The sequence below is a fragment of the Scyliorhinus canicula genome, chromosome 9 (assembly GCF_902713615.1).
Source record: "Scyliorhinus canicula chromosome 9, sScyCan1.1, whole genome shotgun sequence".
NCBI classification, from domain to species: Eukaryota; Metazoa; Chordata; class Chondrichthyes; order Carcharhiniformes; family Scyliorhinidae; genus Scyliorhinus; species Scyliorhinus canicula.
Window position 1 is genome coordinate 157,737,573 of NC_052154.1, and position 15,998 is coordinate 157,753,570.

At 49.6% G+C, this 15,998-nt stretch overlaps 1 protein-coding gene across 6 annotated transcripts in view; it reads right to left on the reverse strand.

The window, feature by feature from the left end:
• LOC119971823 (deformed epidermal autoregulatory factor 1 homolog) overlaps positions 1–12,544 on the reverse strand; it is a 126,123-nt gene extending 113,579 nt beyond the window's left edge. For 5 of the 6 annotated variants that reach the window (XR_005461920.1, XR_005461921.1, XM_038808016.1 and 2 more), the window contains exons 1-2: positions 12,342–12,544; positions 2,079–2,173 (exon numbers count right to left, since the gene is read on the reverse strand). Coding sequence is in view for 3 of the 6 variants with exons in the window: in XM_038808016.1 (XP_038663944.1) it covers positions 2,079–2,173; positions 12,342–12,459 (213 nt within the window). In the remaining 3 variants the exon portion in view is untranslated. Of the gene's footprint in view, positions 1–2,078; positions 2,174–12,341 lie in introns of those variants that run through there. The other variant, XM_038808018.1, reaches the window with a different exon arrangement.
• Between the last annotated feature and the right edge of the window lie 3,454 nt (positions 12,545–15,998).

Genomic DNA, 15,998 nt, shown 5'->3' on the forward strand with positions numbered 1-15,998 from the left:
GCCTGCTCGATGAGTGCCTTGGTCTTAAGGTGACTTCTGTAATAACACTGTTCTTTTATCATCTCTGATGGCACAATGGAGTAAGTATCCACCTTCTCAACCTTTGTCCCCTAGTAGATAGGCATGGACCTGAGGTATGGGCTCCAAAAGGATGCAGCAGGTTTTGACTCTGTCAAGGTGTACGTTTCATGGCAAGTTCCAGGAAATTGTGCATACATGTGGAGGGAGACCTGATTATGGTCACAAAAAAGCTGTATGTTGATGGAACAAAAATATTTTCTATTCATATATCTGTGCACCTCATGCGATGGGCAATCTATCACACCTTGCACTTGTGAAACGCCAGCTATTGACAGAAATCTCATTGCTCTTTGGGTCTGAATTCCAGGTGTGCAGAAAAATTAATCTGCTCACCAACCTTAGCACAGAGGACATTGGTGACTGATGTTATGCATATATGGGTGGCTACTTGTGAGATGTGTAGGTGTCTGCAGCAATAGAACGATCCAGCTGCATAAAGGTTCAGGGCCATGGTAACATTGATGGCAATTGGCAGGACATGAACGCTGAATGTTCGAGGCTCGAGGTCAGCCTCCAACATAGCACAGATCTCGAGGATTCAAAGCCTTCGTCTACGCTGCATTTTAGTCATCTCAAAAAATGCTGAACCTGTTCCAGTAGACCCTTCACTCAGGATAATATCTCACCTTTTTGCTGCTCTCTCTGAGGGTTCTGCCACCTCATTCCCAGATACCCCAGCTCTAGCTGCACGATGCGGCTTTTCCCCTATACGCTGCATATGAGAATATCCTGTGCCCATTCCTTTGTTTTGAACAACACACTTCTCACCCAACGAGATTGGCAGTCTGTAATGTTGCCCACTTGGCTGAAGCTGCAAGGAATGATGGACAGGAGCCCACCCAGATGTGTCCTTCCTCTTTTCCATCCACCCCACCCTTTCCTTCTCTGAAGTCAATGAGCAGCCTTTATCTCAGAGACAACTACAGCTTTTAATGTGCTCATTTACATAGCTTTACATAAGACTTTGAAACCTTTACCTCGGGCCTTCAGAGTTACTCACATCTTCAACACCAAATTGTGGAGCTGACCCTGTAAGTTGAGGGCCTTTTGGGTGGAAAATCACAACTTCCTGTTCCCTCCTATCTTGTTAAGGGGTCTGGCTGATTTGTAATTGCCGTGTGTGTGCTTTATGTCACACACAGGTGAAAATCGACAACCCTGATATTGGGGGCGAGATCCAATAATGCCACCGGATAATGGGGGAGGCAATGGCACAGTGATATTGTCACTGGACTAGTATTCCAGAGACCCAGAATAATGCTCTGGGGACCCAGATTCAAATCCCAACATGACAGATGGTGAAATTTGAATTGAATAAAAATCTGGAATGTCGAAATCTCGAAGTCCAGATTAGGTGGATTGATCATGTTAAATTTCCCCTAGTGTCCAAAAGGGTAGGTGGGGTCGGTGCAGACTCGATGGGCCAAATGGCCTCCTTCTGCACTGCGGTGATTCTATGATTCTATTCTAATGATGACCATGAAAACATTGTCGATTGTTGTAAAACCCTATCTGGTTCACGAATGTCCTTTAGGGAAGGAAATCTGCTGTCCTTACCCGTCTGGCCTACATCTGACTCACAGCAATGTAGTTGACTCTTAAATATCCCCTCAAGGGCAATTGGGGGTGGGCAATAAATGCTGGCCCAGCCAGCGACACCCACATCCCATAAAATATTTTTTTTAAACCCTCTAGATCCGGATTCTGCCCAGTATTCTCATACCTCCATGGAGTCTTTCTGACTCCATGAAAATCTAGCCCTTGTCCCGAGAGTGGGACTCGAACCCAAGATCTGACTCGGAGGTGAATGCGCTGCCCACTAAGCCATGACTAACAATGATAGAAATCTGATTGTCAGAAATAGAATTACTTCTGCGAATACTGTACCGACACAGCAAACATAACTGAGAATATCACCATGATCAGTGCAAAATAAGGTTAAATGATAAAGAACACGGGATGTATGAGCCTATGTGTGAATAAATGAAACCACTTACCAGCACGTGTTCTGATATAGAGGCGTTTGCAACAGATGTTGTAAAAACATTGTCTGCCGATCCAGTCATATTTCCCACAGTCACTGTCGTCACTTCTGGAAACCAGAAACCAGCAGAACAAAAACTATTAACTGTGTTTCACCATTAAAAATAATGAGCTTACTTCTTCCATGCATCAGTATTACAATCAGGCAGTCCAAATCTGTGCGGTTGCACAAAGTCTCAGGTTTAAAATGCTGGGATTTTGTTTGTTTCTGGCTACATTGCCAGGTCAATGTAAAGTGGAATACTGATTCCATGACCTCCCTGGAAATATTGAAATATTTCCAGAAGCCGAGCTAGCCTGCCCTCCTCCTCCCAGAATAATGACACATTCCCAAGCACTCCGTCCCCAACCCAAGGAACACTGTCAAAATTCCTGGAACCACCCCGAAACTATTGATGTAAACTCGGGGCACTACCCCAGTGGAACTGACACTTTCCGGGCGGGGGAGCACACCATTCTCCCGCCTTTCCCAGAATACATACACAATCTCGGGATGTCCCCCCTCCACCCCGAATGCTGACACACTCCAAGGGCCCCCTGGGAATTGGGAATACCAACAAACTCCTGAGATCTCTTCCCAGGGATAGACACCCTCACCGAAATACTGATGAGTTTCCATCACATGCTCCTCGTCCTCCTCCCCCCCCCACCCCCCCCGCCCACAACCCCTGGGAATACTGACACTCCTGCCCCTACACAACAATACTAACAGACTCCTAGGACCTCTTCTCAGGAGTACTACCATATTGCCTGGGAAAGCTGACACCCATCTGGTACTACCATGGGTATGCAGCGTCTTAAAACCAAAGACCTTCTCTGCTGCTAATCTATACCTGTACCAGCCATGTGAAAGCCAAATCTGTATTAACTTTTGATTTATAAAACGAACATAGTTTTAAAGCTCCATATCATAGAAAAGGCGCTTTGGCCCATTGTGTATGCATCGGTAAAAAAACAACCAAATTATTCTAATCCCATTTTCCACCACTTGGCCCATAGCCTGGTCGAGGTGATATTCCCCACCCAACAATTAAACACAACATTTTCCCACATCCCTCTTCCACGCAATTTTTAACAATTAATTCTTTGGATGCGAGCACTGCTGACAAGGGCAGTGGATAAAATTATAAGAGTATAAAAATGGGAAGTGCTGTTGTAAACTGTAAAGGGTTGGTGAGACCACATCTGGTGTACTCCGCACAGTTTTGGTCCCTTTATTTGAGAGGTTCAGAGGTGGTTCAGAGAAGGTACACTAGATTAATTCCAGGGATGGAGGATTTGTTTTATAAAACGAGATTGAGCAGTTTAGCCTATAACTCGCTGGAGTTTATAAGAATGAGAGATCTAATTGCAACATATAAGATGCTAAAGGGGATTGACAGGGTTGGCGTAGAGCTGACATTTCCCTTTGATGGACATTCCAGAATGAGACGTCATAGTTTTAGGCTGAGGGGGTGACAGATTTCAAACAGAAATGGGGAGGAATTATTTCACTCCAGTGGTCACAAATTTGGAATTTTCTACCCCAGAGGGCAGTGGCCACCAGAACTATAAACAAATTTGAGGCGAGAGATAGGTTTTTAATTAGTAACAGGATGAAGGATCATGGAAGATGGAGATGAGGCCGAATTTAGATCAGCCATGATTGTATCGAATGAAGGAGCTGGCTCAAGGGGCTGAATTTCATATCCATTTCTTATTTATTGTCAATCCCTAACTTGCCCTTGAGAAACTGATGGTGAACCGCCTTCTTGAACCACTGCATATAATTGTAAACATTTCAGCCTTGTCTTTTGGACTTGTGCTGATTTACACCAGCATTTGCAATGTGTTGTTTGTGGAGTCTCCTCCTGTTAGTTGCTTCATTGCCCATCACCATGTGAATGTCAACACGGCAGCACTGCAGAGTTTACAATCTGATCCAGTGGTAATGGGTTCACATTTTTCTGTCTGTTGCATGCTGCTTCCACAGTTTAGCATGCATATTGTCCTGTGTTGTAGCTTCACCAGCTTAGCAACTCACTGTCAGGTCTGTCTAGTGCAGCTCCTACCATGCTCTCCTCATTGAACCAGGGTTGGTTCCCTGGCTTTGTAACGATAGAATGGGGGATATGCTGGGCCAAGAGGTTGCAGATTGTGTTTGAATAGACTCATAGAGTCATACCATACAGAAGAGGCCCACCAAGTTGGCACCAACAAAACTACACTAAATCTACACTAATGCCACTTCCCAGCTCCTGGCCCAGAGCCTTGAATTTAATGACATTTCAAGTGCTCATCCAAGTACTTTTTAAAAGATTGTGAGGTTTCCTGCCTTAACTACCCTCCCAAGCAGTGCATTCCAGACTCCCACCACCCTCTGGTGAAAAAGATTTTTCCTCAAATCCCCTCAAAACCTCTTGCCCCTCAACTTAAAGTTAAAACCCCATGGGCAGGATTCTCCGACCCCCCCCCCCCCCCCCCCCCCCCGCCAGGCCGGAGAATCGCCGGGGGGCGGCGTGAATCCCGCCTCGACGCCGGCTGCCGAATTCTCTGGCGCCGGTTTTTGACGGGGGCGGGAATCGCGTTGTGCCAGTCGGGGGCCGTTAGCAGCGCCCACCCCCCGGCGATTCTCCGCTCCGCGATGGGCCGAGCGGCCGCCCGTTTTGGCCTATCCCGCCGGCATAAATTACACAAGGTTCTAACCGGCGGGACCTGGCTCTGCGAGCGGCCTGCGGAATCCCCAGGGGGGCGCAGGGGGATCTGGCCCTGATGGGGGCCCCCCACGGTGGCCTGGCCCACGATCGGGGCCCACCGACCTGCGGCCGGGCCTGTGCCATGGGGGGACTCTTTCCCTCCGTGCCAGCCGCTGTAAAGCTCCGCCATGGCCGGCACGGAGAAGAAACCCCCTGCGCATGCGCTGGGATGATGCTGGATCCTCCTGGCCATGAGCCAACTCGCGCCGGCCGGCGGAGGCCCTTTGGCACCGGTTGGCGCGGCGCCAATCTCACTGGCGCCGGCCTTGCCCCCGAAGGTGCACCTTCTGGGCAGCCCAACACCGGAGTGGTTCACGCCACTCCTCGGCGCCGGTACGGCCCGCCCGCCGGATACCAGAGAATCCCGGCCTTTGTTATTGACCCTTCAACTTAGGGGAACAGCAGCTTCATATCAATCATGTCCATGCCCCTCATAATCTTATACACCTCAATCAGGTCCCCCTTCAGCTTTCTCTGCTCTAAAGAAAACAACCCAAGTCTATCCAGCCTCTCTTCATAGCTAAAATGCTCCATCCCAGGCAACATCCTGGTGAATTCTCTCTGCACCATCTCCAGTGCAATCATATCCTTCCTATAGTGAGGCGACCAGAATTGCACACAGTACTCCAGCTGTGGCCTAACCAAAGTCCTATATAGCTCCAACATAACTTCCCTGCGCTTAGAATTTATGCCACAACTGATAAAGGCAAGTACCCCATATGACTTCACTACCCCATTAACATGCCCTGTACTTTCAGGGATCTGCGGACAAGCAACCCAAGATCCCTCTGAGCTGCCTAGTGTCCTGCCATCCATTGAGTACTCCCTTGTCTTGTTACTCCTTCCAAAGTGAATCACATTAGTACAATTAAGGGGAGGTGGTGGCACAGTTGATATATAGCTTAAGCGAGCCACAATGCAAGTTGTTGAATTTAAACAAAGCTTTGTTTAAATTGTCAGTTAACTGTCAGTTATTAGTTCACTGGTGCATTCTCCATGGCAATTAGAGGCGGCACAGTGGCACAGTCTCACAGCACCAGGGACACAGGTTCAATTCTGGTCTTGGATGACTGTCTGTGCGGAGTTTGCACATTCACCCCAAGTCTGCATGGGTTTCCTCCCACAGTCCAAAGATGTGCAGGATAGGTGGGGTTACGGAATAGGGCAAGGGAGTGGGCCTAGCTAGGGTACTTGTCGGAGGGTTGGTGCAGACTCGACGGACTAAATGGCCTCCTTCTGCACTGTAGGGATTCTATGATTCAAACCTCTACCAATCAGTTAACTTGCCAACCAAGAAACAGTGAAGGAATGGTGATATATTTTTGAGTCAGGATGGAGGGGAACTTCCATGAGAAGGTCTTCCCATATTTTTACTGCCCTCATCTTTCTAGATGGTAGCGATCATGGGTTTTGAATGTACTGTCTAAGGAGTCTTGGTGAGTTCCAAAAGTGCAACTTGTAAATAGTACACATTGTTGCCACTGTTCGTCAGTGAGTGTATGTGGAAGGGCAGCCAATAAAGCAGGTTTTGTCCTTCAGCTGCTCTTGGAGCTGCACTCATGATGGCCAATGGAGAGGTCAACAGGCTTTGGGGAGTCAGGAGTTACTCGCCGCAGGAATCCGAACTTCTGACCTGCTCTTGGAGCCACCGTATTCTTTTGGCTCATTTAGTTCAGTTTCTGGTCAATGACCACCCTGAGGATGTTGATAGTGGGGAATATGGCAATGTTATTGCCATTGAATGTCATGGGGTGATGGTTAGATTCTCTCTTTTTTTATGATCATTGCCTGGCACTTACTTGTGTGGCACAAACGTTGCTACTTGTCAGCCCAAGCCTGGATATTGTCCAGATCTTGCTGTATCTGGACAAAGACTGCTTCAGTATCTGAGGAGTCGTGAATGGTGCTGAACATTGTCCAGTCATCAGCAAGCATCCCCACTTCTGGCCTTCTGATAGAAGGAAGGTCACTGATGAAGCAGCTGAAGATAGTTGGACCTAGAACACTCCCCTGAGGAGCTCCTGCAGTGATGTCCTAGAAGCAGGATAGTTGACCTCCAAAAAATACAACCATCTTTCTTTGTGCTAGGTATGACTCCAACCAGTGAGTATTTTTATCCCAATTCCTATTAACTCTAGTTTTGCTAGGGCCCCTTGATATCACAATAGGTCAAATGTTTCCTAGATGTCAAGCGTAGTCACTCTCACCTCACCACTTGAGTTCCGTTCTTTTGTCCATGTGTGAAACTCAGTGACCCTGACAGAACCTAAACTGAGCGTTAGTGAGCAGGTTATTGCTAAGCAAGTGCTGCTTGATACACTGTTGATGACCCGCCCATCACTTTGCTGATGATTGTAAGTAGACTGATGGGGCGGCAATTGGCTGGGTTGAATTTGTCCTGGTTTTTGTGTACAGGACATACCTGGATAGTTTTCCATGAGGCAAGGTAGATGCCAGTGTTGGAGCTGCATGGAAAAACTTGGCCAGGGGTGCAGCTAGTTCTGGAGCACAAGTCTTCAGTACCAGGACCCATAATCTTTGCAGGATCCAGTGCTTTCAACCTTTTATCAATATCACATGGACTAAATCTAATTGGCTGAAGACTGACATCTGTGATGTCAGGACCTCTGGAGGAGGCCGAGAGGGATCATCCACTCGGCACCTCCCAAGGCTAACACCAAAATAGCACAATACGAATGTCCTTCTGAAAGCAAACCTACCTTCCTTACCTTATCTAGGCCAATGTGGCACAGCAAACATGCTTGATTCATCATCCCTCACTGAAGTGACCATGCCGAGTGAGAAAACCCTACCACTTTAACATACTTCTGCTCATATTCTCACAGTTTACTGTTAAGTTGTCTGTCTCAGAAGAATTCTCCTTCTATAAATTTATTAGCTTTCCAAAAATATTTGGAGTTTACTTGCTCGGCTGTCAGCACTTTCACCTGAAGGAGGATACGCATCAAACATAACACGATGGATTGAAACCTGGAGCCCAGGCTAAAGGTTTGCAGCATTGGTCCCAAGGGTCGTACAGTGCTCCTATTCCCCCTCCGTACATCCAATACCCCCTTACATTGCCCCACAAACACTGTCCTTCCACTGGATGTCCTTTCAATTCTGTACACTTGGACCCTGGTTTCCCCCTTACCCCAATAACACCTTGTCCCCCAACCCCAGAATACGCCTCATTCCAGTCACCCCTCACCACATACCCATCCGCATTTACCCCTCATCTCCTGTACTGTACTTCCCGACAACACCCACACTTTAATCCACTCATTCTTCCCCAAACTTATTAAAGCCCCATGGGCAAATCACCACCGACGCCTTATCCCACCCCCTCCAAATTCTCCAAATCCCTTTCCCTCCCCCAACACTTCTGCTCCCCTCACTTCCCACAGAATCTCCCCCACCCCTTCCTCTCCACCAAAACCTACTCCCTACTTCTTTCAAAACATCCCCCACCACTTCCCCCCAAAATCTCCCCACCCCCACTCCTTCCCCAAAATCTCCCCCCTTCTCCTACCCCAAAATCTCCCCTCACTCCTTCCCCAAAATCTCCCCCACTCCTTTTCCATCCCCCAAATCTCCCCCCACCCTTCTCCTCCTCCAAATTCTTCCCAAACCCTTCTCCATCTCCAAAATCTACCCCACTCCTTCTGCATCTCCAAAATCTCCCCCACCCATCTCCTTCCCCAAAATCTCCCCCACTCCTTCGCCATCCCCCAAATCTCCCCCCACCCTTCTCCTCCTCCAAATTCTTCCCAAACCTATCCTCCATAATAATCTTTGCTCACTCCTCCCCCAGAATCTCACCCTGCACCTTCCACTAGACCCCCAAATTCTACACTATAGCCCTCACATTTCCAGAGCCCCCACCTACTCAGTCCTTCTCCCCCACCAAATCTCACCCTCCCCCAAAATCCTCTCCCACCGTTTCCCCCAAAAATCATTCCCCAAAAAGTTGCCCCAACATATCTCCTCCAGCTCATCCGCAAAAATCTCCCCACACTTTCCCCTTTCCCAAATCTTCTCCACCCCCTCCCCCAACCTCAAAAGAATCTCCCCAACCCTCCCCATCAAAAATCTCCCCATCCCTAAACTCTCCTAATTTTGTCACAGCCCCTAATTTCCCTTAATCTTCACACCTATCCCCTTATCTTCCCCTCACCCCAAATTCTTCTTGCACGGTGACACAGTGGTTAGCACTGCTGCCTTCCAGTGCCAGGTATCCGGGTTTAATTCCAGCTTCGGGTGACTGACTATGTGGAGTTTGCACTTTCACCCCTGTCTCCGTGGGTTTCCTTTGGGTGCTCCGGTTTCCTCCCACAATCCAAAGATGTGCAGGACTGGCCATGCTAAATTGCCCCTAATGTGTCCAGGGATGTGCAGATTAGGTTAAGATGTTATTGGGATAGGGTGGGGAAGTGCGTTCGGTGGAGTGCTGTGTCAGAGGGTTGGTGCAAGCTTGATGGACCAAATGGCCTCCTGCTGTAGGGATCCTATGATCCTCTTACCCCCCACAATCCCCCATCCCCTTAATCTTCCCACCAGGCCGATTTACCACCCCAATCTCCTTCCTCCCCACCCTTTCCCCCTTAACCTCCTCCTCACTCCCCTAAATCTTCCCCAACCTCTTTCCCCCAATCTTCTCCCCCCCCTTACATAGAATTTACAGTGCAGAAGGAGACCATTCAGCCCATCGAGTCTGCACCGGCTCTTGGAAAGAGCACCCGACCCTATCCCCATAACCCTGTAACCCCACCCAACACTAAGGGCAATTTTGGACACTAAGGGCAATTTATCATGGCCAATCCACCTAACCTGCACATCTTTGATTGTGGGAGGAAACCGGAGCACCCGGAGGAAACCCACGCACACACGGGGAGGATGTGCAGACTCCGCACAGAGTGACCCAAGCCGGAATTGAACCTGGGACCCTGGAGCTGTGAAGCGATTGTGCTATCCACAATGCTACCGTGCTGCCCTACTAATATAGCACCTTTAACACAGCAAATCGTCCACCCCTGAATCTCCCCATAACCTCCCCAAATCCTATAATCTTCCCCCATACCGTTCTAATCTCACCCCCACCCCTTTATCCCCAATTCTTCCTCCCACACCGTTATCCTGAACACCATCCACTTTCCCCCCCTTACCTAATTTTCACCCTCAACCCACTCATCCTCGCCCACCCCCTTACCTCCCCCTGCCTTCCCTAATCTTCCCACCCATTCTCTTACCTCCCCTAATTTTCCCCTTACTCCCTTACCTCGCCTAATCTTCGCTCCCACCCCCTTAGCTCACCCTTGAGCCCCAATCTTCCCCACCCTCTAATCTCCCACCAACCCTTTACTTACTCCCCACATCTTCCCCCACCCCCTTACACCCTAATCTTCCCACCACACCCTATCTTCCCCCACCCATTCACCTCCCCTCCCACCACCTTACCTCTCCTAATCTTGCCCCACACCCCCTAAATTGCCCCCTATCCCTTTACCTCCTAATCTTCCCCCACTCCCTTACCTCTCCTAACCTTCGCTTCCACCCCCATACCTCCCATTAGAGCCCAAATCTCCCCCACCCCCTCATCTCCCCGACCCTTTACTCCCCATATCTTCCCCCACCCCTTTACACCCTAATCTCCCCACCATGCCCTTATCTTTCCCCACGCCCTCATCGCCCACCACCTTCTCTCCTAATCTTCCCCAATTTATCCTACCCCCCCACCCCCAATCTCACTTTACCTCCTTAATCATCCTCCACCCCTTACCCCCTAATCTTTCCCATATCCATTCATCCCCTAATCTCCTCCCCACTCCCTTATCTCCCCTAATCTTCGCTCCCACCCCCACACCTCCCCCTCAAGCCCCAATCTCCCCGACCCTTTACTCCCCATATCTTCCCCACTCTCTTACTTCGCACCAAAACCTCTTAGCTTCCACACCCCCTCATCCCCCTCCCACCACCCTACCTCCCCTAATCTTCCCCCAATCTCTACCTCCCTAATCTTTCCCCACTCCCTAATCTCCCCCCACACCCCAATATTCCTGTGGTGAATGTATTATGCCAATAATCCACCATTGTATTTGTATCTGTGCTGTTGCCCTTGTATTTGTATCTGTGCTTTGCTGTTGCCCTTGTGGGCTTCTCCTATGGGCCATTGTATGGCATTATCCATAGGGGAACATGTTGGGGCACGTATGGGCTCCGCCCATGGCTGCTCTTCCCCTTGAAGGGAGGTATAAAGAACAGTCGACCTGTAGGCGGTTTGCAATACTGGATCAGTCGCAGGCAGGCACTGTTCTAAGTTGATTAAAGCCACGGTTTACTTCTACTCTTGTCTTGAGTGAATTGATGGTCACACCAATTCCCCATATCCCTTTACCCCTAATCCTCTCCCTTACCTCCCCTAATCTTTGCTCCCACTCCCATATCTCCCCTTCGAGCCCCAATCTCCACCAGCTCCTTAATCTCCCCCCCAACCTTTTACTCCCCATATCTTCCCACCATACCCTATCTTCCCCACCCCCTCACCTCCCTTTCCACCACTTTACCATTCCTAATTCCCCCCCCCATCTCCCCCTACCTCCCACCGCCACCAATCTCCCTCTACCTCCCTAATCTTCCCCTCCCCTAATCTCCCCCCCCCCCCCCTAATCTTCCCCCATATCCCAAATCTTCTCCCACCCAATACCTCCTAATCTTCCCCACCCATTTATCCCCTAAATTTGCCCCACCCTCTAATCTTCTCAGGGGCGGCACAGTGGCACAGTGACTAGCACTGCTGCCTTACCGCTCCACGACACGGGTTCAATTCCCGCCTCAGGTGAATGTGTGTGTGGAGTTTACACCTTCTCCCCGTGCCAGTGTGGGATTCCTCCCGGTGCTCCGGTTTCCTCCCAGGTTAAGTGCAGGTTAGATGGATTAGCCATGCTGAATTGCCTTTAGATTCCAAAAAGGTTAGATGGGGTCACTGGGTTACGTGTGTTTACATAGGAACTCTTTCTGAGGGCTGGTGCAGACCCGAGGGGCCGAATGGTGTCCTTCGGCACTGTAAATTCTATGATTCTCCCACTCCTTACCTCCTAATCTTCCCCCACCCCTTACCTGCTAATTTCCCCCCTATCCCTTTACCGCTCTAATCTCTCCCTAACACTAGTCTTTTTTGCGCCGTCAATTATTTGTTTTCCTGGTGTGGCGATTCCATCACCTTTAAGCACTTAATATCGGTCGGCGGTAAAATAATTCAGGTTGGATTGGGCCGAGAATGATAGCTGCAGCCGAAGCCCTTCGGGCCTGCTCGGCTCCACTCGGCTTTTCCTGTCACCTCCCCGAACCTGAACGGCCGGTTGGTCGGCGATACCGCGCTTCATTTAATTTTATTTATTGTTTTATCTGCGGAAGGGCCCGGCCGGTTCCTTTTATATTTCACATCCAGCTGGTGCTCCCCTCCCCCTTCCCGGCCGCACTTGCCTGCGAAGCCGCCCTCGTCCGCACTCGGCAGCTGCTCGGCGATGTCGATCTGCTCTTCCCCCATCACCGACACCGCCGTCACTTCAGGCGACTCCATGCCGATTCCCTTCGCCTCCATCGCCTCTTCGCCGAGCGGCGACCGGCCGCTGCCGAACTCTCCCGCCGGCCCGAGTGATCCCGATCCCTACCGCAGGCCCGAGTGATCCCGATTCCCCCCCCCCCCCCGCCGGCCCGAGTGATCTCGATCTCTCCCGCCGGCCCGAGTGACGCCGAAACCCTCCCGCCGGCCCGAGTGACGCCGAAACCCTCCCGCCGGCCCGAGTGACGCCGAAACCCTCCCGCCGGCCCGAGTGATGCCGAACCCCCTCGTCGATCGGAGTATCGTGACCCTGGCCCAAGTGACGTCAACCCTCGGCTCGAGTGACGTCAACCCTCCCGCCGGTCCGAATGATGCCGATCTTTGCCGACCCAGAGAAAGAGCGAGTTCGACTCAGTGGCACAAACCCGTGGCCAGATTTGTGTCCTCTCGAACTTCAATTTTGCCTCTGTAACCACGCTCAGATTTTAGTGAAAATAATTCAGCAAGAATCATTTTACTAACTGCACTCAAAAGGAAATAAACATACAATCAGAGGCCAAAGTATAAAAGCAAAATATGCTAGAAATCTGAAATAATACAGAAAATGTTGGAAATTCTCAACAGATCTCAGCATCTGTGAGTGAAGAGTTAATGTTACAGGTGTGTGACATTTCAATCAGACGCCACTCTTGTGTGAAGTTAATTTACAAGGTTGCGGTGAGTGTCCCTTTTAGGGCAACACAGACCATGTGACCCTTACTCTGCTGTGTTGCCCTGAAAGGGACAATCACCAAGGGCAAAACAAAAGTAAAACTGGATTTTAATCTCAGAATCACAGAGCTGTTACAGCGCAGAAGGAAAACTTTCGGCCCATTGTCTCTGCACTGGTTCTCTTGAGCATTTCACCTGGTGCCATTGTCCTGCCTTCTCCCCATAGCCCTGCTTATTTTTTCTATTCAAATAATCAACTAATTCCTCTTGAATGCCTCCATTGACGTGCATCCACCACATTTCCAGGCAATGCATTCCAGATCCTAACCACCCGTTGCTTCTTTTACCAATTCCCTTTAATCTGTGCCCTCTCGTTCTCAAGCCTTCCGCCAATCGGAACAGTTTCTCCCTATCTACTCTGGTTTTGAATACTTACATTAAATGTCCACTCAACCTTATTTTCTTCAAGGAAAATAGTCATAACCGATATCATCATAATATGCTTTATTAACTTCCCTCCAACCTGTCCTACTACCTTGAATAATTTATGGACATGTACACCCAGGTCCCTAGGCCCCTGTACTCCCTTGAAAGTTGTATTCTTTATTTTATAGTGTCTCTCTAGGGGCTTTTCACAGTAACTTCATTTGAAGCCTACTTGTGACAATAAGCGATTTTCATTTCACTTCATTCCTCTCCATGTTTTCACTACCAAAATGTATTGCCTCACATTTCTCTGCAGTGAACTTCATCTGCTAGTTCTTCTTGAATGCCTGGATTCGGATCCTGTACCAGACCGGGCCCGTCTGGTTCGGCACCACACCCAGAAGCCACATTGCGCCATCTCTAAAAATACAGACAAATATGGTGCCTCGAATGCGGAGCATTCATCCTGATGTACCAGGCCCATGGCGACTCTTCAGCCCTTCCTGATGTCACTCAACCTTGGACCGTAGGCTAGGAAGACCAAGATTCAACTGGGTCCGGAGCCGTTGCCCCATTAAAGGTTCAGCTGGAGCAATCCTGGTGGTCACATGTGACTTTGTGCGATAACTGAGCAAGAAAACGCACAAACCGTGTGGACATAGATCCAGTCGATTGTTTTTTTAAACCTCGCTTAAAAGTTTGGACTGCCCGCTCAGCCAGGCCATTCGATGAAGGGTGATAAAGGCACGGTGCGGTAGTGGCGAATGCCATTACGCTTCATAAAAACAGCAAACTGCTCGTCGATAATAAGAGTGCCATTTTCTGTCATCAACACCTCCAGCAGTCCATGCACACTGAAAAAACCCTGAACCTTCTCAATAGTGGCCCTGGACATTGTGGTAGACATCTTGCAAGCCTCCATTACAATGCAAGCAGCAGAGTAGCATAGAGGTTAGCACTATGGCTTCACAGAGCCAGGGTCCCAGGTTCAATTCCCGGCTTGGGTCACTGTGCGGAGTCTGCACATTCTCCACCTGTCTGCATGGGTTTCCTCCAGTTTCCGCCCACAAGCCCCGAAAGACATGCTGTTTGTTGAATTGGACATTCTGAATTCTCACTCAGTATACCCGAGCAGGCACCGGAGTGTGGCGACTAGTCACAGTAACTTCATTGCAGTGTTAATGTAAGCCTACTTGTGGCAATAAAGATTATTATTATTCACTTGGAGTGGGCATCCACCAGTATGAGGAACATGGAGCCCATGAATTATCAGCGAAATCCACGTGGAGACAAATCGGCAGACGGCCCAATCATTCCCAAGGGTGGAGAGGGGCTGATGATGGAAGATTTTGAAACTTCCGGCACGCTGAGCAGTTCTTTACAATGCGCTCAATGACCCCATCGATAACTGGCCACCGGACAAAGCTCGGGGCCAACATCTTCATTTTTGCAAGTCTCCGCATAGCCAACGTGCAAGTCTTGTAACAGGGCTCCCTGTCCTTGAGAGGGAATGATGACCCGAGCACCCCACAAAATCACTCCGTTCTCAAACTCAGTTCGGAGCACTTTTGAGCGAAGGGTCGCAGAGACTCAGGAAAAGCTTCCTTCCTACCATTGAAGCTTCGCCAATGTTGGATCCCTCCCTGTCCATGCGGCACCTGTGCTGCCGTTATTGGTAAGGTGTCCATGAAGTTCAATGGCGTGATTACCGCATCCGCCACAGGCAGGGACAGGCAACAACAAACAGCTGAGGGCGTCCGCATGGGCAATCGTGGTACCCGAACGTATTGGAAAATGTACTCATAAGTGCCAAGCAGGAGACCCCCCGGCTGGATCTTTGCCGCACAATAGGCAGGATGCTCAGATCGTCCCAGAATAGGCAGAGCAATGGCTTGTGGACCATTATGATAGTAAAAAGCCGTCCATTCACATATTGCTGGAATTTTGTTTTTTCAAAGGTGACAGCCAGACTTTCTTTCTCAATTTGTGTATACCAGCGCTTGGCGTCCGCCAAGGTTCTCGACATAAATGTTATGCACGTGGACGCCCAGGAGTATCTGACCTTCCCGAGACCCCCGAACACAGAGGCAGCATAGTGGCCGGCTCTCCCCATCATCCTTGGGTGAAACATTCCGCAGGCCCAAAAACCGAACTCCGTCACGAGTTTGCCTCGGGGATCATTCCGTCAGAGGAATCCTTGCCGGACCTACACCATCCTGTGACCGATATGGGGTCCAAAGGGAACTGCGGCCCAAGCTATGCATACCATAATCAACAGACCCTTGCAGTTCCTATACAACCTTCTCCGCATGTTAGCGAGGTAGGGAAAATTCAATGGCTCACTTTAAATCCAGGATAGTTTCCGCTAACAGTTTCCACTGAGTGGCCAAATTATTTGTATCGCACACACGAGTCTGTTCCATAACATTTCAGAAAGGGAC